The sequence below is a fragment of the Chrysemys picta genome, chromosome 16 (genome assembly GCF_011386835.1).
Source record: "Chrysemys picta bellii isolate R12L10 chromosome 16, ASM1138683v2, whole genome shotgun sequence".
NCBI lineage: Eukaryota > Metazoa > Chordata > Testudines > Emydidae > Chrysemys > Chrysemys picta.
This window is the reverse complement of record NC_088806.1, coordinates 10092664-10118064: the sequence shown is the minus strand read 5'-3', so window position 1 is coordinate 10118064 and position 25401 is coordinate 10092664. Positions and strand designations below refer to the sequence as shown.

Here is a 25401-nt window from a genome sequence, read left to right as displayed (position 1 = left end):
ATGGGGAGGAGGTGACCAGCCCTCTGTGGAGAAAGAAGTGGGTCAGGACTGTTTAGAAAAGCTGGACGAGCACAAGTCCATGGGGCCGGATGTGCTGCATCCGAGGGTGCTGAGGGAATTGGCTGATGTGATTGCAGAGCCATTGGCCATTATCTTTGAAAACTCATGGCGATTGGGGAAGATTGGAAAAAGGCAAATATAGTGCCCATCTTTAAAAAAGGGAAGAAGGAGAATTTGGGGAACTACAGACCGGTCAGCCTCACCTCAGTCCCTGGAAAAATCATGGAGCAAGTCCTCAAAGAATCCATTTTGAAGCACTTGGAGGAGAGGAAGGAGAGGATCAGGAACAGTCAACATGGATTCACCAAGGCCAAGTCATGCCTGACCAACCTGATTGCTTTCTATGACGAGATAACTGGCTTTGTGGATATGGGGAAAGAGATGGACGTGATATACCTTGACTTTAGTAAAGCTTTTGATATGGTCTCCCACAGTATTCTTGCCAGCAAGTTAAAGAAGTATGGGCTGGATGAATGGACTATAAGGTGTATAGAAAGCTAGCTAGATAGTCGGGCTCAATGGGTAGTGATCAATGGCTCGATGTCTAGTTGGTAGCCGGTATCAAGCGGAGTGCCCCAAGGGTCGGTTTTGGGGCCAGTTTTGTTCAACCTCTTTATTAATGATCTGGAGGATGGCGTGGACTGCACCCTTCGAAGTTTGCAGATGACATTAAATTGGGAGGAGTGGTAGATACACTGGAGGGTAGGGATAGGGTCCAGAGTGACCTAGACAAATTAGAGGATTGGGCCAAAAGAAACCTGATGAGGTTCAACAAGGACAAGTGCAGAGTCCTGCACTTAGGACGGAAGAATCCCATGCACTGCTACAGACTAGGGACCGAGTGGCTAGGCAGCAGTTCTGCAGAAAAGGACCTGGGGATTACAGTGTATGAGAAGCTGTAGGGGGGTGGGATAGGGGGGTGGATCAGTTTGGTGAGGGTAGGGGGGTGGGATCAGTTTGCAAGTCGGAGCCTGTTTGTGTGGAGTAGGCTCAGTGTGTGAGTGAGGAGCAAAGGGTGGAAGCTTCTTTTCTTTATGTGGGACCCAAACCCCAGTTTTACCTTAGCAAAGAGAAGATATGTGACATTGTGCTGTACTGCTCCTGTGCTCTGTTCCCAAAGTGCTGTGTAGCAGGGGAGGGCAGAGTGTTAGTGTGTGTGTCACTGGTATGCTGGGGTGATGCTGAAACAGGGAGAGTACAAATTGCATTGTAGGGGTGACGTGAACCTTATTTCATCATTTCCCCTTCCAAGAACCGAGGAGACGGGAATCCTTACCCAGCGAGGTCACATTCTCATAGTTCTCCTGCATGACAGCTCTGTAGAGGGCCCTCTGAGCGGGGCCCAGCAGAGCCCCCTCTTCCCTGGTGAAATACACAGCCACCTCCTCGAAGGTCACCGGCCCCTGAAAGAGCAAGAGTCCCACACTCAGTACCTGCTGCCCCACTCACAGCCCCACTCTTCATGGGGGAGAGGAGCCAATCAAATGAAAGCGCTGGATGGTTTTGCATCCCACCTCCACACCACTCAGAGCATCCAGGAAACACCAGGGTGAGGGGAGGAAGAGAGCCCCTTGTCTCTCCCAGCAGATCTATCACACAGCTACTAGCCACAGACTGATACAGGAGATGGAGCCCCTAGCTGGATTGTCTTGCGATTGTATAGTGAATTTAAATATTTAGTGGCTACTTTTTGTAGATAATATTTTTTTAATTTATTTAAAGTCTAACTATTCTGAGTAACACAGGGCCCTGGGGTCATGTAGTAATTTTTCTCGTCAGAAGGGGGTCGTGGTGCAATGAAGTTTAAGAACTTCTGGCCTAGAGCATCCAGGAAACATCAGGGTGAGGGGACAAATCTCCTAGTAGCTTCATCACACACCTACTAACCACAGACTGATACAGGACATGGAGCCTCTAGCAGGGTCCAGGGCAAGCTCCCTGGTAGGAAGCCCAACACCCTCCTCATTGTGAGGAGCTGGATATGAAGGGAGGGGAATCTCCCCTAAGCCTGACTGTTGAGTGCCCCCTTCATATCTCACAGCAGCCGCTGGTTAGTCGGGTCAGGCTCCAGCACTGGGAGTCTGGTCAGTTTTTCTAGCCCCAAGTAAGTGGGTTATTTTCTGTTCCACAAATTAGAGCATTTCCACCTACGAACCTCATGGGTCTGTTCCTAGAATCTAGGCCACTTATTAAACAACTCGCAGAAGGTTTGCCGCACCCTGCCCTCCTCCCTTCCCCACCCTGTGCATTTCCTGCCCCCTCCAACCTCCAAACCAGACTGTGCAAACCTTCCCATCTCTGGTGTATTTGCTGCCCCTCTCCCTCCAGCAGGAACCCACCAGCCACCCCCCACCAATCCCTGTCATAACTATAAAGGAAAGGGTAACAGCTCTCCTGTGTACAGTACTAGAAAATCCTTCCTGGCCAGAGACTCCAAAATCCTTTTACCTGTAAAGGGTTAAGCAGCTCAGGTAACTTGGCTGACCCCTGACCCAAAGGACCAATAAGGGGACAAGATACTTTCAAATCTTGGTGGGGGGAAGGCTTTTGTTTGTGCTCTTTGTTTTGGTGGTTGTTCACTCTTGGGACTAAGAGGGACCAGATATCAATCCAGGCTCTCCAAATCTTCTGAACAAGTCTCTCCTATTTCAAACTTGTAAGTAACAGCCAGGCAAGGCGTGTTAGGTTTATCTTTGTTTTCTCAACTTGTAAATGTTCCTTTTGCTAGAGTGTTTATCTTTGTTTGCTATAGCTTTGAACTTAAGGCTAGAGGGTGCTCTTTGAATCTGATTACCCTGTAAAGTTATTTTCCATCCTGATTTTACAGAGATGATTTTTACCTTTCTTTCTTTAATTAAAAGCCTTCTTTTTAAGAACCTGATTGATTTTTCCTTGTTTTAAGCTCCAAGGGGTTTTGGATCGGTGTTCACCAGGGAATTGGTGGAGGAGTCTCTCAAGACTAGCCAAGGAAGGGAGTTAGCACTTGGGAGTGGTGGCAGCAAAACCAGATCTAAGCTGGTAGTTAAGCTTAGAAGTTTTCATGCAGGCCCCCACATCTGTACCCTAAAGTTCAGAGTGGGGAAGGAAGCTTGACAATCCCTAACTGAGCTGGCTCCTCTGCAGCCATTTCTCTCCCTGTCCCATGGGAGGACGGGATGAGCTGGAGCGAAACGTGGGCGTCATTCTGCAGCCTGGCAGGGCGAGAAAGGCAGTTGTGGAGTTTTCAGAACAGGCTTTAGTTCATTTCACATCACGCTTCCAACAGGCCTTTCCCTGCAGACAGACATCCTAGATTCTGCCACGCTGGGAAAATGCTTGATTGCTTTATCACAGTGTAGACCTGGCCCCTCCTGCCTGGCTAAGCCCACAGAAATACTTTTAACCTCCCTTCTCCCTCCCCATAACAAAATCTCTGAACACAATGCTAGAAAAAAGCAGAACCAAAGGCGTCTCTGTGGGGGATTCCCTCTGACACTGACCCCCGAGCCATGCACACCTGAGCTGGGGGAATATGGAGTCAGGAACTGGCTTTTCCTCTGTCTGATTTTACCCAGGGATGCTGAAATACAAGTCTCTGGGCAGATGGGAGATCTAGAAATCCCTCTTGCCACTTATTTCTCCCACGGCCCCTTTCAGTCTCTTTTCCCCCTTCTATCTTCTTTGCCCTGTCCCCTCTCCCTGCCCCCCTGGCTGGGAAAGTCCCATTCCTGGGTTGTTTGCTCCCCCATGGCTGAATTTGCTCCTGTAATTGCTAATGGGAGGAGAAACGAGGAGGGGATCTTTGTGCAGAGTCACTTTCATGCCAGTCCCCAGCACTTTCCCAGAGGTCTCTCAGTTACTTGGAATGTCTGGCTCAGAATTTGGTATGAACAGGGCTCAGGGCTGGCCTAGGGGCTAGTACCAGCTGGAGAAAGTCCTCATCTTGGCCGGGCACACAAAAACCACCAGAGCTCTCTGGGGAGAGCAGCTAATGAAACCACCTCCCCATAGGGACAGCTGCTGATCTCATTTGCCCCACTGTTCATCTGGAGTTACTCCTTGTCTTTCCTTGCCATGACTCCGGATTAACACTGGTCTCAATGACACCAGAAGCACAGTTCAGAAAGGAGGAGGCCAGAATCCTCTTCAACAGGTCACTGTGTGGCAGTGCTAACCCCCTTCCCACTTCTCTCCCTCCCCAGATTTAGGACAAGGACTCAGAGGAAGAGTTTTCCCCACCGAACCAGAAGTTCCTGCAGTTTTCCAGAGGAGAGAGAAGCAAAATCTGTGTTGATTTCACCTCACAGTGTCTGATATGTGGATAGAAAGTTACCACCAGCCTCTGCTGGCCAGTCGCACAGGCAGAGGGAGCCCTGGGGGGTGCATCTTTAACAGGAGACGGGAAGGCCTGAAAGGCCAAAATAGGTAAGAAATGTCCATGCCCTGTTACTAGCAAATAATGGCCACCATGAATCCACCCCAGAGGTGGCTGCATCTTAGCACTGTGGGAAGCAACGCCTCACGGAGACCATTTGTCATGGGGTTTGGGATATTTCTGGAGCCACGCTGCACTCAGAGCGACGACCTCAGCCTGTGCCAGCTGGAGAAAAGAAAAAGGTCCAGCCAACTCTCCTGTTACCAGCTGGGAACCACCGATCCCCCAAACAGGGGAAGGCCTCTGGCTTTGATGGGTATTAAATATGTGGCTGGTCCTTTTCATCGGCAAACCTTTTAACAGGGCGAAATTCGTAATAGACACCTAGAAAGTGGTGCAAATCTTTAGGGAATTTTATATCAACCTGTGAGATTTGCAGAGAAAACGTGTCACAAAATCCACATGGTGGGTGGTTTGAAGGGATTTTACGGGGCTATGGAATAAGGGGGGGAAAGGGGGCGGTTTGAAGGGATTTTACGGGGCTCTGGAATAAGGGGAGGGGAAAGGGGGCAGTTTGAAGGGATTTTACGGGGCTATGGAATAAGGGAGGGGAAGGGGGCAGTTTGAAGGGATTTTACAGGGCTCTGGAATAAGGGGAGGGGAAAGGGGGGCGGTTTGAAGGGACTTTACAGGGCTATGGAATAAGGGGGGGAAAGGGGGCAGTTTGAAGGGATTTTACGGGGCTCTGGAATAAGGGGAGGGGAAAGGGGGGCGGTTTGAAGGGATTTTACGGGGCTCTGGAATAAGGGGAGGGGAAAGGGGGGCGGTTTGAAGGGATTTTACGGGGCTATGGAATAAGGGGAGGACGGGGCAGTTTGAAGGGATTTTATATGACTGTCCAATACATAAACAAAGGAATGATTCCCCCCCACCATTCCCATGGCCAGCAGGGGGTCCTTGGAGCGGCTGATTTCACAGGGCAAAGGAGGGGGAGCTGGCCTGGGAAGAGGGATGGGGGCAGTAGCAGGGCATGTGGAAGTGACTGGCAATTGGTGGCCGGGGGCAACTATGTTGGCAGTTCGGGGGCCGTGACTGGGATTGTGTAACGGGGTCGGGGCTGTCCCCATGGGGGACACATGCTCCCCCCTTCCCCGCCCTGGCCAAGACCGCCCCCCCCATCCACACCCCAGAGACAGCCGGGTCTCAGGGCTCCCCCGAACGGCCCCCATTAGCCCCGACCCCTTTGGGGGAATGACCCCAGGCAACAATTTTCCACAAATGAGTGCAGAGAAAACGAGTAGGAGACTCCTCCCAATCAGAGATTTGCAATGGCCATTTGAGGGTTATGGAGAGACCAGGGGGAAATCGGGGGAGACCAGAGAGCTGATGGTTGAGGGGAAAGGGGGGAATGTCCCCAGATTTTATAGCCACGTGTGTGATACTGAGAGAGAAAAGGGGCAGAACTAGAGAGAATTTGTATCGGAGTGAGAGGCACAAACAGGGACGAGATCCATCTCCTCCTTGCTGGGAATTTCCTGGCTGCACAGAGACAGTTCACCCCCACACACACACCTGCCCCACTGACCTTCTCCTCCTGACACCCCCACCCCACCAGGCCCCAGGCTCTGTCCCCACCTGGATGCCGATCTCGGGGCTTTTGTTCTCCCCTATTCCTGCCTCCTTCCTCCCGGCACCCACCTGCTCCAGCTCCTTCCTGTGCCCTGCAACCCCCACCCAGGGAAGCTGGGGGGGCCAACACCGGGAGCTGCTGATCAGGGACCGGGCTGTTGGCTCGGAGAGCCGGCAAGTCCTGTGCTGGGACTGGGAGCCAGGACTCCTGGGTTCTCTTCCCGGCACTGGAAGGGGAGTGGGGGCCGGTGGGTTACAGCAGGGGGTGGGGCTGGGAGCCATGTCTCCTGGGTTCTCTCCCCGGCGCTGGGAGGGGAGTGGGGGCTGGTGGGTTAGAGCAGGGGGGCTGGGAACCAGGATTCCTGGGTTCTCTCCCCAGCTCTGGGGGGGGGGGCGGGGCGCTGGGAGCCAGGACTCCTGGGTTCTCTCCTGGCTCTGGGGTGACAGCGGGGTCTAGTGGTTAGAGCAGGGGCTGGGGGACTGGGAGCCAGGATGCCTGGGTTCTAATCCTTGGTGTCTCACTCTGGGGGACGTTTGTCCCTCTGTGCCTCAGTTTCCCCATGAGTAACCTGACGCTGATTACTGCTTCTCATGGGGTTGTTCGGGAAAGCTGGGAAGCAGGCGGGGGCATCCTCCCATCTCCCCCACCATGGTTCTTCCCTATCCCTGTTGTGGTGAGGTGGCTGAGCCGTGCCACGGGCTGGGTGTCCCTGCTCTGGCTTGAGGCCAGCGTGTGCTTGCGGGGTCCCATGGCAAGGAGTTCCCCAGGCTCGAGGCACCACAGGTCCAGATTGGCACAGCCAATCCAGGGTCCCCATCCCCACCCCCGCCCTGTGTGGGTGGAGAGACCCTCCTGCCTGACATCAGAGGCAGGGGTATGGCCCAGAGGCTCCAATGCCAGGTGGGTGGGTGACACGAGGGTGGTGATTGGCTATGGCCAGGGGATCCCGGCCCAGCACCAACTGATTAGTGAGGAGGAGTGTGGCCGGAAGCAGCCTTCACTCATGGACCCCCCCCAGACACTCCCAGGACCCCTCCCCTGATATCTCCCTAGCCAGAGACCCCCCTGGGACCCTCACTGCCTGCCAGGGGCCAGACCCCAGACACCACCCCAAGAACCCCCCACTAGGACCTCCCCACCAGTCAGGGATCCCCATGGGATCCCACTCCCCACCCTCCCACTTGCCTGGTAACCTCCCACCAGACGTCCACTGCCTGTCTGGGACCTCCGAAGGGACACGCCCCCAGAGACACCCCCCCATTTGAAACGTAGTCCCTCACTGCCTGCCTGAGGCCCCGCTCCTGCCCCCCCTAAGCGGGATCCCGCACACCCCCTACCTAGGATCCCCTGACCCAGCACCTGGGACCATTGCCCTCCGTGCTCTGGGCATGGCAGGGACCCTGGAGCCAGAGGGGAAAAAAGCTAGATAGCCCCCCTGTCCCCAGCCCCCGCTGGCTGGATGGGTCCCCGAGACTCTGGGACAGCCCAGGCCACCAGCACCCACTCACTAAACCTAACAACAGCCCTGAGCCCAAAGTATCTGAGTCCTCAACTGTTCCAGGGCACAGGCAGGAAATCGGGGGGACCTGGGGCCCCCGAAGTGGGAGAGAATTAGTCAAATGCAATACCCCCAGATAATCCTGGTGTGTGATGAAGCAGACCCATGGCCCATACGCCCACCCCCTCCCCCACAGTTGTCCCCGGGGGCTGCCAGCCCCCCTTGGCTCTGGCTTGCTCCCAGGACAAGGCAAGCAACAGGATATCAGCCCTGTTATAGTTTTGACTTCCTTTTGTTTGTTTTAAACCTGCTGCCTAGTCATTTCATTGCGTGACCCCTAGTTCTTGTGTTATGAGCAGGAGTAAAATGAACCAAAGGAAGTATTTCTTCACACAACGCACAGTCAACCTGTGGAACTCCTTGCCAGAGGATGTTGTGAAGTCCAAGACTAGAACAGGGTTCAAAAAAGAACAAGATCAGTTCATGGAGGATAGGTCCATCAGTGGCCATTAGCCAGGATGGGCAGGGATGGTGTCCCTAGCCATGGGCAGCGAGTTACATTCTCTCATGGTGCCCGGGCTCCAGGAACATTCAGGGCTGGGGGCCCTGCTCCACCAATATTTGGAGCTAGGTCTCTCCCCCAGCCCTGCCTGGAGTGGGCCGTGGCCCTTGCCAGCCACCCCTCCCCCGGCACATCCCCCGCCTGGCCCCGGAGCATCTGCACCCCAAACTCCTCATCTCCAGCCCTGTTCCACCCCAGAGCCTGCACCCCCAGCCAGAGCCTTCACCCCCCGCACCCCAACCCTCTGCCCTAGTCCTGAGCCCCTCCAACACTCCAAACCCCTCATCCCCAGCCTCGCCCCACCCCAGAGCCCGCACCCCCAGCCAGAGCCCTCACCCCTCTGTACCCCAACCCTCTGCCCTAGTCCTGAGCCCCTCCAACACCCCAAACCCCTCATCCCTGGCCCCAGCCAGAGCCCTCATCCCCCCCACCCCAACCCTCTACCCTAGCCTTCCCTCCCAGAGCTTGCACCCCCTCCCATCCCCAGATTCCCTCCCAGAGCCTGCACCCCCTCCCTCTGCACCCCCTCCAACCCTCAAATGCCCTCCCAGAGCCTGCACCCCTCACCCCCTCCTACACCCCCAGCCCAGAGCCTGCACCCAAACTCCGTCCCAGAGCCTGCAGCCCTGCTCCAGCCCGGAGCCTGCACCCAGCACCATCCCAGAGCCTGCTCCCGAGACCCCCTCCCAAACTCCCTCCCAGAGCCCAATCTCTCACCCCTTCGGCACCCAAACTCCCTCCCAGAGCCTGCACCCCAATCCCCAGCCCAGGGCCTGCACCCCAGACCTCCTCCCCCCACTCAAACTCCCTCCCAGAGCCTTAAGCAGGTGGGGGGCGGAGTTTGTGGGGGCGGGTTCTGGGCACCACCAAAATTTCTACAAACCTGCCACCCCTGTCCCTAGCCTCTGTTTGCCAGAAGCTGGGAATGGGCGACAGGGGATGGATCACTCGATCATTACCTGCTCTGTCCATTCCCTCTGGGGCGCCTGGCTCTGCCCGCTGTCGGCAGACAGGATGCTGGGCTGGACAGACCTTTGCTGTGACCCAGCCTGGCCGCTCTTACGTCCTTATGACACCTGGCAACCCTATGGTGGCACCCGGCTGCCTCCGTTAGACATTGCAGGGCCAGTGCAGATATGGCAGGGGAGGGGGTATCAGCTCTCGGGGAATTTGGGGGTGCACCTGTGGGGGTGGGGAGACACCTGGCACGGTTACAGCGGGGGAGGGAGTATCAGCTCTCCGGGGGGGATTTGGGGGTGCGCCTATGGGGGTGGGGAGACACCTGGCACGGTTACAGCGGGGGAGGGAGTATCAGCTCTCCAGGGGGGGATTTGGGGGTGCGCCTATGGGGGTGGGGAGACACCTGGCACGGTTACAGCGGGGGAGGGAGTATCAGCTCTCCGCGGGGGGACTTGGGGGTGCGCCGGTGAGGAGACTCCCGGCACGGTTACAGCGGGGGAGGGGGGGTCAGTTCGCTGGGTGGAATTTGGGGGTGCATACGTGGGGGTGGGGAGACCCCCAGCACAGCTACGGCGAGCGAGAGGGGTCAGTTCTCGGCGACACTGGAGCGGGGGGGAGGGAGGATGAGGGCGGAGTCCCCGGATGGGGGCGGGGCTGAGGAGCGCGTGACCCTTGCGCGGGGGCGGGAAGGGGGAGGTGCCCACTCTTCCCATCTACTCTCAGAGCCGGGGGGCGGGGCCGTAAGGCGGCTGGGAGCAGCCCGGAAGTGACGTGACGCGAGACGTGCCGAGGGTTCTCCATGGAGGTGGGTTCCCTCAGGGCGGTTGGAGCAGCGCCGCGAGCCGGGACAGAACCCCTCCTCCTCCCCCCCCCCCCTCGCGCGCGGTGGGATTTTCTGTTAGGGCGGTTGGAGCAGCGAACGTTGGCCCGGGCACGTCATCCTGACCCGCTGAGACTTGCGGGGGCGGGGGGTCCGATCCGTGGGGGCGTGGTCAGGGGGCTGGGTGGCAGTCTGCGGGGGGACATGGCGGGAAATCCATGGTTGTCCATGGGGCAGAGGTCTGGGGGCGTGGCTGTGGGGGTGGTGTAGGGGGAAGGGGGATGGGTGTGCGGGTGAAGCTGTGGGGCGTGGGGGGGAATGGGGGTGGCTGTGGGGGGGAAGCAGTGGGGAGAAGGGGTGGCTGTGGGGATGGTGTAGGAGGAAGTGGGGTGGATGTGTGGGGGAAGGGGGTGGCTGTGGGAGGTGGGTGTAGGGGGGTGGGTGTGTGGAGGGGTGTAGGGGAAGTGGGGTGGGTGTGCGGGTGAAGCTGTGGGGTGTAGGGGGAAGTGGGGTGGCTGTGGGAGGTGGGGAAGGGGGGTGGGTGTGTGGGTGGTGTAGGGGGGAAGCGGCGTGGCTGTGTGGGGGTAAGAGGGGTGGCTGTGGCGGGTGGCTGTGGCGGGGGAAGTGGGGTGGGTGTGCAGGGGAAGCAGTTTGGATGTGGGAGATGATGGGGGAAGTACAGTGGCTATGAAGGGGGAGGGGGGGAAGCTCAGTGGTTTGAGCATTGGCCTGCTAAACCCAGGGTTGTGAGTTCAATCCTTAAGGGGGCCATTTAGGGATCTGGGGCAAAATCTGTCAGGGATGATACTTGGTCCTGCTAGTGAAGGCAGGGGACTGGATTTGATGACCTTTCAAGGTGCCTTCCAGTTCTAGATTCTATGTTTCTAAGCGGGGGGGGGGGGGGGAAAGCGGGGTGGCGGGGGGGGGGGGAAAGCGGTGTGTGGCTGTGGGTTTGTGTCGCTGTAGTTCATCCAGGCATGAACTCCAAGCATGCAATGGCCTCTAGCTCCCCAGACTGAAGGATCACAGCCCTCCCCTCTGGACACTACACTCCAGCAGCCAGCCCTCCCCAGTCGGACAGCAGGGAACGTTTCTATCCCTCCCATTGCCCCCGGCCAACAGGCGTAACGCTCAGGGAATTTCCTGCAGGCAGCAGCCTAGAATTAGTGATCAGTCATCACTTACCCCAAAACTCACACCACCTTCCGGTTGCCTCCAGTCACTTCCCCCAGATCAACGGGTCCCCTGAATCTCCCACCAAAGGCAACGCCTGGAGCCGCTCCTGGAATAAACTAGGACAGAGGAATCGGAGAGTTATTTACAGATTAAAGCAAGCTGACATCTACACCACGAATTACTAGCTAAATCCGAAGAGACCTTTGTCCCCGTGCTTGGTAGTCCAGCCCAGACCGCCTTTTGTGGCTTCTTCAGCTTTCCCCAAAACAACCAGCCTCAGGGCCATGGAACAACCAGACTGTTGATCTTTACTTTGCTGGCCTTGTTTTGGAGTTTCTGCAGCTTCTTGCTTTCATAGACTCTAGGACTGGAAGGGACCTCGAGAGGCCATCGAGTCCAGTCCCCTGTCCTCACGGCAGGACCAAATTCTGTCTAGACCATCCCGGATAGACATTTATCTAACCTGCTCTTAAATATCTCCAGAGATGGAGATTCCACTACCTCAGTTTGTGACTCTGTTCTCACAGCAAGGCAGGCGGGGTGGAAACCTCGGCTCCCCCGGCTTCTTTCTTGGCAGGGAGCAGTACATCTTCGGCCTTGAAGCCCACGTCTTATCTTGGGTCTAGCGGGAACTTCGAGTTAACCCCTTTTCGGCTTGCTCACTCTCTCTGCTGTTTTCTCTTCTTCTTCCCCCTCGGCCTCTCTTCCATTCCACATTCGTACACCTTTACACCCTCCCACAATGCTCTGCACAGCGTTAGCTACACACAATACCGATCTAATTCCCAGGGGACTTGAGGGAGGGAGCCATTAGGGTGTGACACCCCCCACAGCCACAGTGGGGCTGACCCAGCCCCTTCTCCCCATGCACCCCTCAGGTTCTCCCCAGTGGCCCCCCCTTGCCCGCCCCTCCCAATGAGGCCCACACAATTGTCTGTGCCCCCTCCATTGCCTGGACAGTGCCCCCACGTGCTTCCCCCAAACTGAGAGGAGGGGACTGTTGGAGGCAATGGGGGAGAATCAGGGCTGGGTGGGGGTGACCCCGGGGCACCCCCAAGTGCAGGGGGACAACAGGGAGCTGAATTTCAGGGGTTGCTAGTAGGGCTGGGTGCGGGAATCTGGGTTGGGGACCCTCCCAGCTCTTCCCCTCCCCCCAGGTGCAGCAGGGGCAACACAAGCAACCTGGATTAGAGGGTGATGTTGGGGGCATCGGGGCTGTATCGGAGGGTCCGTGTCAGGTGATTGGTGATGGGGTGACTCCCCCAGGTGGGGAGTTGATGGGGTGACTCCCCCAGGTGGGGAGTTGATGGGGTGTCTCCAGGGCAGTGGGGGGGGGGATTAGTGCCTGGGGGAGTGGGCAACAGGAGGGGCCAGCAGTGGGTGACTCTTCCTCACTTCCTCCGGGAATGTGCTGAAGGAGCTGAGAGAACCAGCCAGGCCCATGATCTACACCAGCAGCTCCCAGGTGTGTGGGGACCCCTGATCCCCCCCCCCATGCCAGCTTCTACCAAGTATGTGGGAACCCCCCAGCTCCTGACCCGCTGGCTTCTCCCAAGTGTGTGGAACACTCTCCCCCACCCCACCCCGCATCCCTCCCACATCGACCCCTGGGAGTGGATGGGTACGGACACTGGGGGAGGAGCAGCCGACTATCTGTGCCATTTTGTCCAAAAGGATTGCAGCCTGCTTGACGGAGTGACCACTTTGAAGCTTCAGGAGGGAACAAAGCCAAAGGACTAGGAGGGTGGGGGTTAGCTGAAGAACCCCCCCCGCTAAACAGGTAGCAGAGCAAGGTCCGTGCTCATGGAGACAAGATTCTTTCCGGGGAGGGACATCCTTGAGTGTGCTTGTAAGGGATTTGACTCATTCTGTAAGTGCGTGAAACCAAAGGAAAAGCTATCGAAGTAGCAGCTGCCACGGACATTGTGGAAAGCTGTCGCTGATCGCTCCAGCCTGGTAGCACTCCGGGAAACACAACTGGAGGATTACAAATTGCAGTGGGATACAGTTAAGGATAATCTGGCTCAGTAGAAGGCATCACAGACTGCAACAGGCAAAACCAGGAGAGCGTCAGCAACTGAAAGTAGAAAACCTGGACGGGGGAAGTATCTACATTGCAATCGAAGCTGGGGGATGCTCAGGCGGCTGTCAGAACGGTGTTACAAGAAAATAATGATTGGGCCCAGACAAATAGTGACCACGCAGTCTGCAGGCAGCAAACTGAGGGGCCTCCCTACATAGGGGGTTGGGAGCACCTGGGAAGATCATTGGGGATGAGGGAGGGGAGCCCCCCCCATGAAGGAGAAGGGGAGTTCATTGGGGGGGAGTCCCTCCCGGGGGGGGGGTCATAGTTGTGGTGTGACTACCCATTTGGGCAGCTAGGAGTACCAGTAAGATGGGAGATGGAAAGCCAGGAGCTAATGAACAGTACTGGGAGCAAGTGGCTGTTTTAAGAAAGGGAAGAAAGGGAGACACTTGTGTAACACGTGTGGAAGCACATCAGAAACCAGGGAGCGAGGAAGGATTTTGGAATAACAGGGCAGATGTGTTAGCCAAATAAGCGGCCTTGTTAACACAAGGCAAGGAAGAGGAGGTAGTTGAAGCAGTAACCAGAGCACGAAAGCAGGTGACAAGCCCAGAGACATTGGATCTACCAGCCCTACAGGACGAGGACGATGAAATTGAATGATTACTGTAGCAAAAAGCAATCATAGGAAAATGGCATGTACATAAAGACCCTGGAGGGGTAGTGTGGGTCACTGAGCATGGCTCAGACCTTGGGGAACAGCCTAAAAGCTGTGGGCCTGGTTACAAATAGATTATATTGAACCCCTACCAGTCACCTGCGAAATAACAAGTATTGTTTGGTAATTGTTGATCCCTTTACAAAATGGATAGAAGCCATCCCACTAAAAACCAACACAGCTTTGACTACAGCCCTACAATCGTTTAATGTAGTGTTTAGCCAGTGGGGGGCTGCCCAAAGAAATCGATTCAGACCAAGGCCCACACTTCGTTGAGGAAACTCTGCAGGAAATGTGTAAATTATTAGGCATTTAGCAAAGGTTCCATATTGCGGGCCACCCCCAGTCCTCAGGACAAGTGGCACGAACTAACCACACTCTAAAGAATGCTTTAAGAAAAATGGTAAAAGAAAATGGAAAAGATTGGGATGAAAAACTGCCTATGATTCTAATGGCCTTAAGGTCGAGTCACGGTTATACACCCTTTGTAGCAGTGACGGGAAGGGACGTGAGAACACCCCAACAATGGTGGCTGGATGTAGATATTCCAGATGGGTGGCAACCCGAAGTGCTAAAAATGACCCATGGATCCAGTCCCTTTTAGAGGCATTAACAGAAACCCAGAAGAAAAGAGCAGAACAATTGGGCCTTAATGTAAAAAAGGTGGATAAAAGGCTGGGCTGGGTAAAAAAGCCTATTTAGTGGGAGGTTGGAAAGCAGGGGCTGTATCGAAAATTTGCAGAACAAGATCGTTCTTTGGGTATGAAATGGGAAGGCCCAATGAACACTGTGGAAAAAGCCAGCCCAACAGTATACCAGGGACAAATCTGGTCATAGAGGTGAAACAAGCCAAAGTTAAAATGGTTCCATTCTTCCATGGAAAGGGGATTTCAAGCAGTAACCTCGAATTAGCCCCACCAAGGGGAGGGGGGGGGGCTAGAAAAATGTTTATTTTGTTTTTGAGAGTTCCAAGGAAAGGCTGGAGCCAGTAGTGGGCACTGTAATGAAGAAGCTTCTGTCACGAGTGTGTGTGTGTGAAGAAGCTTCTGTCACGACTGTGTGTTTTATGTTACGTGTTGTTTGTCTGCTAGCCAACCCTATTCACTGGCCTGTCAACATCCATGCAGTAAACGTATGGAGAAATGATTTCTGGATAATGGTCCAATGTTGGATTAATCCATCTGTATTCAGTCACACCAGCTGTTGCTTGTGTTGGGAAAAGGGGTTTACTCATTACTAGAACATAACAGCCGGCAGGCTATCGCCAAAAGCCCCATCCCAATCTAGGTTGTCCTTAATGACTGGATACTCCAACACTATGATAGGAAATTACAGGAACTAAAGCCGCAATATATAATACTGATAGCCTTAAACTCGTACGGAAACAAGATGGGGTCAGTCCTTTTAGGATCCCTGTATTTACCCCAAAATGTGGGATACTGAAGGTCATGGGATTTCTTGGGAGCCAGGAGGGGACATTGACTTTAGGATGTTAATGGGGTTTAATGAGCTTCACCTGCTTCAAATCTGGGAATCAAGGATCAGCCCACTGACTATTCCCTCAGGGCAACAATTGCAAATATCAGGACACTGCACCAATGCGCCTTAGCAGGTGGATATCTGGGATATAGGAGAAATGGGGCCCCCTGAATGGATTAAAGAAACTCAGGTAAAATTACATTTTGAAATAATTGCCACCAAACCTGAGATGCAAAAATCAAGAAGACACCCATTGAACAGCCCCCGTGTGGTAAAATTGGATCATAGGGAAGAAGTTATATCACCAATATGATCTCTAAAGCAAACTGAGCTGGACCTCCCTGGGTTAAGTGTGTCCAAGGTCGTACCTCAATGCACCCCATATGTACAAACTCTCTATAAGGGGTGGGCAGCATGGTTGAAATGATGGTATATTGAAAAATCCATTAAAAAAGGACTTCAAGGGGTGTACTGGAAACTGCTTCGGGTGGAACTGGATTAGGAGTTGGAGTACTGGATGCTGCAAACAGCGCTATTGGCAAACAAACTAAGTTATGTTACAGCTGAAATACAAGTATTGGGCAAGTCCATTAATACATCCTTGTCAAAATTAGGAATGGGGCAACAATTATTTTCTAAAATACTGCTAGTATGGGAATAGCACAGTGAAAAGGGTTTGTTACTTTTAGCAGGGACTATGAAATTGATACAAGAAAATGTGTCCTTAGCGTTAGCCTGTGTACAGGCCCAGGAAATAAGTCAAGAATTGGTCATTCAAATAATCTGGGAAGGCATGCGAGGAAATTTTCCTTTGGAAATAAAAAAATTGCTGTGGAAAAATGTTACAGAAGTGGAGAGACTATTAATGGCCTGGTGGAAGTTGTTAAGCTTTATACTTAATAAGGAGCAAATGGTTCTATCAGCATATATAACTGTACACCCCAATCTCATTATTGATACATATCTGGTGGTACCTGTTGGAATCCAGCTAACAAAAACTTTGGTTATGTGATTCCGCTGATCATCATGCCTGGTCATATAAGGAAAACCAACAATGGAAAACCATTGACATATTTCAGCGTGTGGCCCATGAAAATTTGGGATGTGTGAGAGGATCAAAATTTACAAGAAAAAGATGAATGTTTCTATGTGAAAGGCAAAGGAACCCAAAGTTGTATATTTGATATCTTCACTGAATGAAAGTCCGCTGTTACGTATGCAGGAAGGGGAGGTGTTCGTGTTAGGAGTCATTGTCCCGTGGCAGTAGTAGATCATCATGAAATGTATTTTATTAGAGCTATCCATTCATCACAGTTAACTCACGCGATTAACTCAAAAAATGAATCATGATTAAACAAATGAATTGCCGTTTTAATGGCACTGTTAAACCATAATAGAATACCAATTGAAATGTATTATAAATATTTTTGGATGTTTTTCTACGTTTTCAGATATATTGGTTTCAATTACAACACAGAATACAAAGTGTACAGTGCTCACTTTATAGTATTTTTTTATTACAAATATTTGCACTGTACAAAGATAAAAGAAATAGCATTTTTCAATTCACCTCAAAGAAGTATTGTTGTGCAATCTCTTTATTGTAAAAGTGCAACTTACCGTGAATCGATGCTGCGGTGATTGATTTACTGGGGGTTGATTTAGTGGGTCTAGTGAAGACCTGCTAAATCGATCGCCGATCGCGCTCCCGTCAACTCCGGTACTCCACCGGAACGAGAAGCATAAGGTAAGTTGACGGGAGAGTTTTTCCCGTTGACTCAGTGTGGTGTAGACCTTGCAGTAAGTCGACCTAAGATGCATCAAACTACAGCTATGTGAATAACTTAGCTGCGTAACAAATAGTTGTGTAACGTAGGTCGACTTAACCCCATAGTGTAGACCTGCCCTTACAAATGTAGATGTTTTTTGTTACATAACTGAACTCAAACACAAAACAATGTAAAACTAGAGCTTACAAGTCCACAGTCCTACTTCTAGGTCAGCAAATTGCTAAGACAAATTTGTTTACATTTACGGGAGATAATGCTGCCCACTTCTTTACAATGTCACCTGAAAGTGAGAACAGCTGTTGTAGCTGGCATTGGAAGATATTTACGTGCCAGATACACTAAATATTCGTATGCCCCTTCATGCTTCGGTCATGATTCCAGAGGACCAAGCTACCACCACTAGGGGGGTGGATTACCTACACTGAAGGGGGGGAAGTTATCTTACTCTTTAACCCATAACTTCATCTTTAATGTCCTTTTCATTGGTTTATCCCATGGGGCTAGCCTGGTGGCTTGCTTTATTATATCCTACCTTTATTTATTGGTTTGTTGTTTGTCTTATTATATTTGGCTTATATTTTTGTATAGGACTATTCCGTTATGTTTGGCTGTAACGCAAGGATCCTACAGGTCTGTATTCTGTGTTGGCTTGTGACCTTTGGCACAGATAACGGGCCTAACAGTTACCCTTTGAGATTTTGGGGAATGAAACACGTTTAACTAAGACATTTGGGACTTAACGGTAACCACAAGGTACACCACCAGAACATGGAGGTAACGACCAGAGACTGGTTTGAGCAACAGGTTTCAAGAATGAGCTAGTTGGTATTAATATGTATGAATATATTCGACTACAGGATAAGTGCACCCGAATATTATGGGGGTGAGGAAATTAGATTTAGGCATGGAAGATTGGGCACGGGCATGAATATTCAGGAGTGCTCAGACCCCAGAAGAGGGCAAACCACCGAGTGGGAGCAGCTCTCGCTAGCTTTTTCCAGCTCTTGGCTTTTTCATCTTTATCTTTGGAGTCTTTTAGCTGTTAATTTAGCTACTCAGCAGCTGACCCTTCAGCTCTATTATTCACCATCAATGTCGAGCGTTGAGGAACCTGGACCATTGGACTCATTTGGCATTGCCAGAGACGAGACTGGTCCTTTGTTTCTTACTACCGGGTCCCCATGGAAGGAAGTGAGTGTGCTAATACAGGAAGCTTTTATAAAATGATACCACAGTACCCCCAGAATGGTGGTATTTCCTTATGATGTTGTGGTTTGGAGCTTTGAGACCTTTTCCATTTATTTTAATAAAAGTCCCTAAGGCTCTGTTTTGTCCTCAGCGTGAGTGTTCTTGCCACAGCCCCCCGAGGATCCTTGCAAGATATTGAACTCACCACGTTTGATTCTGTGCAGCCTGATTCTGGGATGAAAACCTTCTGCTCAGATCAATTGGCAAGTCTGTAACAATAATATACAGCCCTCTAAAACCCAGGCAACATTGGTAACAATAACTAAGGCTCTGTTTTAGTCACGGGTATTTTTAGTAAAAGTCATGGGCAGGTCACGGGCCGTAAACAAAAATTCATGGGCCGTGACCTTGTCCATGACTTTTACTAAAAATACCCACCCTGACTAAAACTTGGGTGGGTATGCAGTGGTCCGGGGCGCCGCAGGTGCTGGGGGAGGGGGTTGAGGTGACCTGTGCTCCCCTCTGGTGCTGGGGGAGAGGGAGGCCAGGCTGCGGCGCATGGCCCGGGACCCCCACCGGTAGTAGGAAGTGGGGGGCCTGGCCGCAGCGTGGGGCAGGGACCCAGCTAGTGCTGGGGGAGGGAGGGTTGGCGGGGCCCTATATCCATCTCCACGTCCCTGCAGCTCCTAGGCAGCAGAGGCAGGGGTCAAGGCAGGAGCGCCTGCCACAAGCGCCAGCTGCTGCAGCTCCCATTGGCTAGGAACCGCAGCCAATGGGAGCAGCGGAGGTGGGGCCTGCGGGCGCGCGGCGTGGAGACCTCCCCACCCCTCTCTTGCCCCCCCAAACCCTTGCCCCTAGCCCCCTCCAACACACCCAAACTGCCCTGGGCCAGCACCAACTGCTGAAGAAGTCACGGAATCCGTGACCTCCATGACAGATTTGCAGCCTCCACAATCACACATGTCATATACGTCCGTTTTCTTTCAATCCTCATTGCCACCAAGTGAAACCGTGAGCCAAGTTGTGGTTTGTCACAACATAGGAGCCTCCCATGTCTGCGAGTTCAGATTTCTGGATTTTCTGCCATATGCATTGATGGAAGGGGTCTCCTATATGGGAATGTTTGCATCGTGCAAAAAAACCCCAAAAAATCCTCTCTTGCATAGGCGCCGACGTCTCCTCTTTTCCCTGGGTGCTCGATCCCTTCGCCTCTGCCCCCAGCCCTGCCCTGATTCCACCCCTCCCATGAGGCCCCGCCCATGCCCTGCCTCTTCCCCTGAGCGTGCCATGTTCCCACTCCTCCCCTTCCCTCCCAGAGCTTGTGAACATTGCCAAACACCTGTTTGGCGGCAGCCGGGTGGGAAGTGCTGGGAGGTAGGTGGAGGAGCAGGGATGTGGCGTGCTCGGGGTGGGAGTAGGCAGTGAGGAGGGGCGCTTAGCTGCCGGTGGGTGCAGAGCACCCACTAATTTTTCCCCAGGGGTGCATCAGCCCTGGAGCACCCAGAGTCAGTGCCTATGCTCGCTTGTATTTCCACATTTTTTAATCTTTCAAAGTAGGAGGAGGTAGAGGAGAAGAGATCCAAATGCATAAAACACAAGAAAAACTAAGGTTTGATCTACCCTACCGTCCTATATCAGTATCGCAACATTGGTCATGGGTGTGAAAAATCTACAACCTAGTTCTACAGAACTAACCCGCCGCATAGACAATGCCAGGTTGGTAGGAGAGCTTCTCCTGCTGGCAGAGCTGATGCCCCTCAGGGAGGTGGATTAACAAAGCCAACAGGAGAGCTATCTTCCTTCAGGAGAGCTATCTTCCTTCAGCTTAGAGCGTTTTCATTGAAGCCCCACAGTGGTTACGCTTGGGGAAATTCGGCACCAAAACATTAAAAATTCTGTGCACAATATTTGAAAATTCTGCATAGTTTATTTGTCAAAATAGCACAATATAATCGTGCCAGGTACAATTAGTTTGGGAATGTATTTCAAAATATCTGTCAACAAGGATGTGTCTAACAATACAGACCAATAATAATAATAATTCTGGTCGTTATTTTTTTCAAATCGATTCCTTACTAGGCATATTAATGTGGAACTTTGTGCAAGTCATTTACATTACAATACAGAACGGTATTTCCTGCACCTGTCAGAAGCCATGAAAAGGCTTGGGTGAGTCAGGGGTAACAGAGGAGCAGAGGGAGAAGAAAGGAGCCTAGGATTGAACCTGTCCCTGCACCCCCACCATCCCCACGGGTCTCTGCGGCTCCCCTCCTCCATCCCTAGGCTCTACGTTGTCACCCCATTAGCTCCTGAGCTCATACACCAGCCTGTCCTCCCCACTAGCCCTTCTGAACCTGTCTGTGACCCCTTGGCAGCCCTGTGTGCCCCCACTCTGTCCTAACCTGGCTCCACGAGCAGGGGCCTGTGATGAACTTCTACTCCTGGGGCAATTCTGCAAGACTGGGCATAGAATTTTTGTATTTTCCCGCATAAAATACATTTCCCCTAAGAAGTGCTGCAGTTCCATCTTTTGCCCACCAGAGACCACGGTGGCGCTAAAGCATCTGGCGCCACAGCTGCGTCTGGTGGAGAAAAGGCGGAACTGCAGCATATCTTAGGCATCATGATTTTTAAGCAGGAAAATACAAAATTATGCGAGACAGATGAATTCTGTGTCTCCGTGGGGGCGCAGAATTCCCCCAGGAATAAGTGGTGCCACTCCACCAATGCAACATTTTAAAGCGTAGACAAGCTTTGTGAGTCAAAAACAGAGAATCAGGACTCAATATTAATGCATCCTAGAGCCTGAAATTGGAGCCGGACACATTCAATCCCCTGTTTGGTTGCCATTTCCAGAGCATGAAAGTCCTTTTTACTCACTCAGGCAGCCAGTCTGGGAGCCACAGGGAAGGGATATCCTCCAAAGGACTCTCTCTCTCTTTGCCTCATGAAATTTTGAATCCAAACAGTGAAGGATGATTGTTCTCCATCTAACCATGACATCTTTTGGGCCTGTAACCCGTGATACTGAACGAAGGAGTGGTGTTCTAAAAACAATTTCCCTTGGGCCATTGGTCACCATAGCTACCTTTACAGGGTGAAAACCAAGAATTGGGTGCGTACTATTCCTACGCCAGTTCTTTCCAAATCCTTGGCCTTGGTTAGGGTAAATTTACACTTCTCTGAAGTAGAACCCTTTACCAAACCACTCAAAATCTCAGCAGTGTTAGTGAAGAATCACTTTCCTAAACATGCCCAGTGTTTCTTTCGTTTGGTGGCGCAGATCTAGGCTAGGGACTAGATACAGGCCTGGATCGGGATCGCTGTAAGTTACCAGAGGTGGAATTTGTATTAAAAAATAGCTATTTTTCCTGCTACTATTTCATTTTCAACACTGATCTCATTTTATACACCTTTGCCTCACCTACAAAGAGAAAATTCAACAATAAACCACTTCTATTTCCTCCACATTTGCATCATAAAGGGCAAATTAGGATTAGCTAGGAGATATCTTCTGTAGGGCCTGGGTTACAAATGCTTGGGAACCAACTACATGAACATTTTGCCTAGTGCCAAGTAACTTACCGTGGAATTCTCTCCCCAGATCATCCGAACCAATAGTAAATTAAACACTAGAACTGCATTGGGATCATCTGCACTTCCTTCAGTTAGTTGCACAGTTTGGGGTTCTGCTGCTGTTCACCATTTCCGAGCAGAGATTGCAAATCACCGCTCTTCCTTTGTTAGCATGTCCAGTAAATTGGAGCGTTCTCTCCTACTGACTGAACTGCGCTTGAATTTTCTCCATGTCTTCATGGAGGGGTGGGGGAAAAACTAAACTCGAGTGAGAAATGATTTTAGCAAACAGTCATTTGTCTCAAAGTCTCCAATAAATCTGAGCAATATCCTGTCAACCTAAACTAATCACCACTTGGGTGACCAAACAGCCTTCAGGAAACAGAGCAACCCACATCGCAGAGAAGTAGACAACATGAAAATGAAAGAGTCAAGCGAAATTCCAGAGCAGGTTACATCTGATGACTCTGAATCACGACAAGAGATTCTCCCATCATGTTATCCACCTATCAATTCAAACCTGCTTCACTCATCACTGTTATTATTTAGCAAAGTTTTAGCATCCTCATATAGGGGGAAAAAACAGTCAAACTTCCCAGAAGTGGCTTTACCAGTAGATGGAATTTAAACTCCAAATAATCACACGGTATGGGGAGATTTTGATGGGTCAGTACCAATAGTGTAAAATTGATGATCATACTTGTTGCTAACCGCAGTCAAAACTTGTGGTCCTTTTTGAGAAAGTGCAGCTTAGCATAGAATCATAGAGTAGCAGGGTTGGAAGGGGCTTCAGGTGGTCATCTAGTCCAACCCCCTGCTCAAAGCAGGACCAATTCCCAACTAAACCATCCCAGCCAGGGCTTTGTCAAGCCTGACCTTAAAAACCTCCAAGGAAGGAGATTCCACCATCTCCCTAGGGAACCCATTCCATGCATGACTAAGCCAGGAAGGAAGGGAGCCTCTGGCTCAAACTTTGCCCGCACCTAGGTCCCTCCCTGATGAAATCTCTGCTTGACGTGATGGGGCCTGTGTTTAGGAGAAAAGCAAGAAGCCTGTCTACATTTGCCCTCTCAGATGTGTCTGTCTCCTGAAGTCTTTTCCAACCCTGATCTTCTATGATTCTATGATTCCATAAAGAAGATAACCTCTGCATGGCTGAGATGGAAGGTTAGAGTTCTGGAGTGATGGGGAAGGAGGGGATCCCTCCTACACATCCCATATCCTTTTCTTCCCACCTCTGCTCCTGCTCTTCATTATGTTAACATTTATTTGAATGAGAAAAATGGTTGGAAAAACAACTATTGTTCAGCGCAACCCCGGGCATTGTGAGAACGGGAAATGAGACAATCTGTCCTCAAAGGGGTACTTGGTGATTCAAACAACAACTTTGCAGAGATAGGAAGAGTAAAAATGTGATTCTCCAGGTTTGTTTAGACTAGGAAATGTGACAGCGGTTAGGTCAGGAGGAAATGTTCTAGATCACCCCAGCCTGTATACATGGCTTTACAGCAAGAATAGTTGTGTTTTTAGATCCGAAAAGCTAAGGCAAACTAGCTAACTCCATGGAGACCATGGTGATAAAGACCGAGTAGATTTTACCTCCATGTAGCTAGCTGAGGTCATACCCACATCCTCCACCTGAAGTGATGGACATTCCTGGTAGGAAGGACACATACTTCCATGACTCATAGGACAATGGAGTTGATAGAAAGGACCATGGGATTCAGCCCAAAGAAGGTTGAGCTGAAAGGCAGCTCGCCTGGAGGAGCTGAGGGGCTATGGTGATGCAAACGGTGCCAGCTGCATTTAAGATCACCATGTCGGAATTAGCAAAAGCCATTTTTTTTTTAAGTTGACAGTTCTAGACAAGGGTTTCATGGTGTTGTTCCCCTTTACAGTTTCTCTGATGATAGATGAGGCATCTGAGTTCTGAGTGAAGCTTTTTCCGCACTCGTAATTTTCTTGGGGTCTCTCTCATATGTGGATTCTCTAATGTGTAATGAGGGCTGAGCGGTCAGTAAAGCTTTTTCTCACACTCACTGCATTCATAGGTTCTCACCCCTGTGTGGATTCTCTGATGCGTAGTAAGGTCTGAGTGAATCTTTTCCCACACTCACAGCACCAAGAAGATCTCTCTCTGGTGTGGATTTTCTTATGATAAAAAACGGCTGATCCCTGAGTAAAACTATTTCCACACTCACCGCATTCATATATGCTCTCCTTTGTGGGTTCGTTGATGTCTAATGAGGTATGAGCTCTGAGTGAACCTTTTCCCGCACTCACAGCATTCATAGGGTCTCTCTCCCACATGGATTCTCTGGTGTGTAATAAGGCTTGAGATTTGAGTGAAGCTTTTCCCACACTCACAGCATTCATAAGGTCTCTCCCCCGTGTGGATTCTCTCATGTCTAATAAGGTCTGAGCTCTGAATAAAGGTTTTCCCGCACTCACAGCATTCATAGGGTCTCTCCCCTGTATGGGTTCTCTGATGTGTGACCAGTTTTGAGCTCTGAGTGAAGGTTTTCCCACACTCACAGCATTCATACGGTCTCTCCCCCGTGTGGATTCTCTGATGTTTAAGAAGGGCTGAGCTGTCAATGAAGTTTGTCCCACACTCACAACATTCATAGGGTCTCTCTCCCGTGTGGATTCTCTGATGAGTAATAAGGTTTGAGCTCCGAGTGAAGCTTTTCCCGCACTCGCAGCATACGTAGGGTCTCTCTCCCGTGTGGATTCTTTGGTGTTTAAGAAGGGCTGAGCTATCAGTGAAGTTTTTCCCACACTCACAACATTCGTAGGGTCTCTCCCCTGTGTGGATTCTCTGATGAGTAATAAGGTTTGAGCTCCGAGTGAAGCTTTTCCCGCACTCACAGCATACATAGGGCCTCTCCCCTGTATGGATTCTCTGATGTGTATGAAGGCTTGCTTGCTGAGTGAAGCTTTTCCCACACTCACAGCATTCATAGGGTCTGTCTTCCATGTGGATTCTTTGATGTTTAAGAAGGGCCGAGCTGTCAGTGAAGTTTGTCCCACACTCACTGCATTCATAGGGTCTTTCTCCCGTGTGGATTTTCTGATGTGTAAAAAGATTTGATCTCCGAGTGAAGCGTTTCCCACACTCGCAGCATTCATAGGGTCTCTCCCCTGTGTGGATTCTCTGATGCGTAATAAGTTTTAAGCTCTGAGTGAAACTTTTCCCACAGTCATGGCATTTGTAGGGTCTCTCTTTCATGTGAATTATCTCATGTCTAACAAGGCCTGAGTGGTAATTGAAATGTTTCCCGCACTCAGTGCATGTATTTTTTCCCTTTCCCCTGAGTATTTTCTGCTGGGCTACTGTTTCTTTGAGGTCCTGGTGAGTTCCGCACCCATTCGTGGGTTTACACACATTCTTCCCTTTCTGGTTTCCCCGTTCGCTCTCCTGATTCTCCCAGGCTTTTCGCTGCTCATGAGTCCTGGACACTTTCCCTTTGGATCTTTGTGATAATCCCCCATTTGGTTCCACTTGCTCCGCATCTTCTTGCTGGGGGTTCTGCTCCTCGTTCTCACTCACCATCCCATCCC

The 25401-nt window shown here is 51.4% G+C and overlaps 1 protein-coding gene, 1 long non-coding RNA gene and 1 pseudogene across 3 annotated transcripts in view; 1 reads left to right on the top strand and 2 right to left on the bottom strand.

The window, feature by feature from the left end:
* The window catches only part of LOC101947266 (zinc finger protein 883-like), a 19465-nt gene extending 8068 nt beyond the window's left edge, over positions 1–11397 (bottom strand). The window contains exons 1-3 of the mRNA XM_065569608.1: positions 11262–11397; positions 11070–11176; positions 1337–1463 (exon numbers count right to left, since the gene is read on the bottom strand). Of these exons, the coding sequence (XP_065425680.1) occupies positions 1337–1370 (34 nt within the window). The 5' untranslated portion in view covers positions 1371–1463; positions 11070–11176; positions 11262–11397. The remainder of the gene's footprint in view (positions 1–1336; positions 1464–11069; positions 11177–11261) is intronic.
* LOC135975989 (uncharacterized) lies at positions 9766–21013 on the top strand. 2 transcript variants are annotated; one of them, XR_010593220.1, is made up of 2 exons: positions 9766–9869; positions 12735–21013. It is a non-coding gene; the product is annotated as an uncharacterized LOC135975989 (long non-coding RNA). The 2 variants fall into 2 exon arrangements; XR_010593221.1 differs by having other exon boundaries at positions 9825–9869; positions 11104–21013.
* The window catches only part of LOC101945809 (zinc finger protein 501-like), a 56576-nt pseudogene continuing 51343 nt past the window's right edge, over positions 20169–25401 (bottom strand).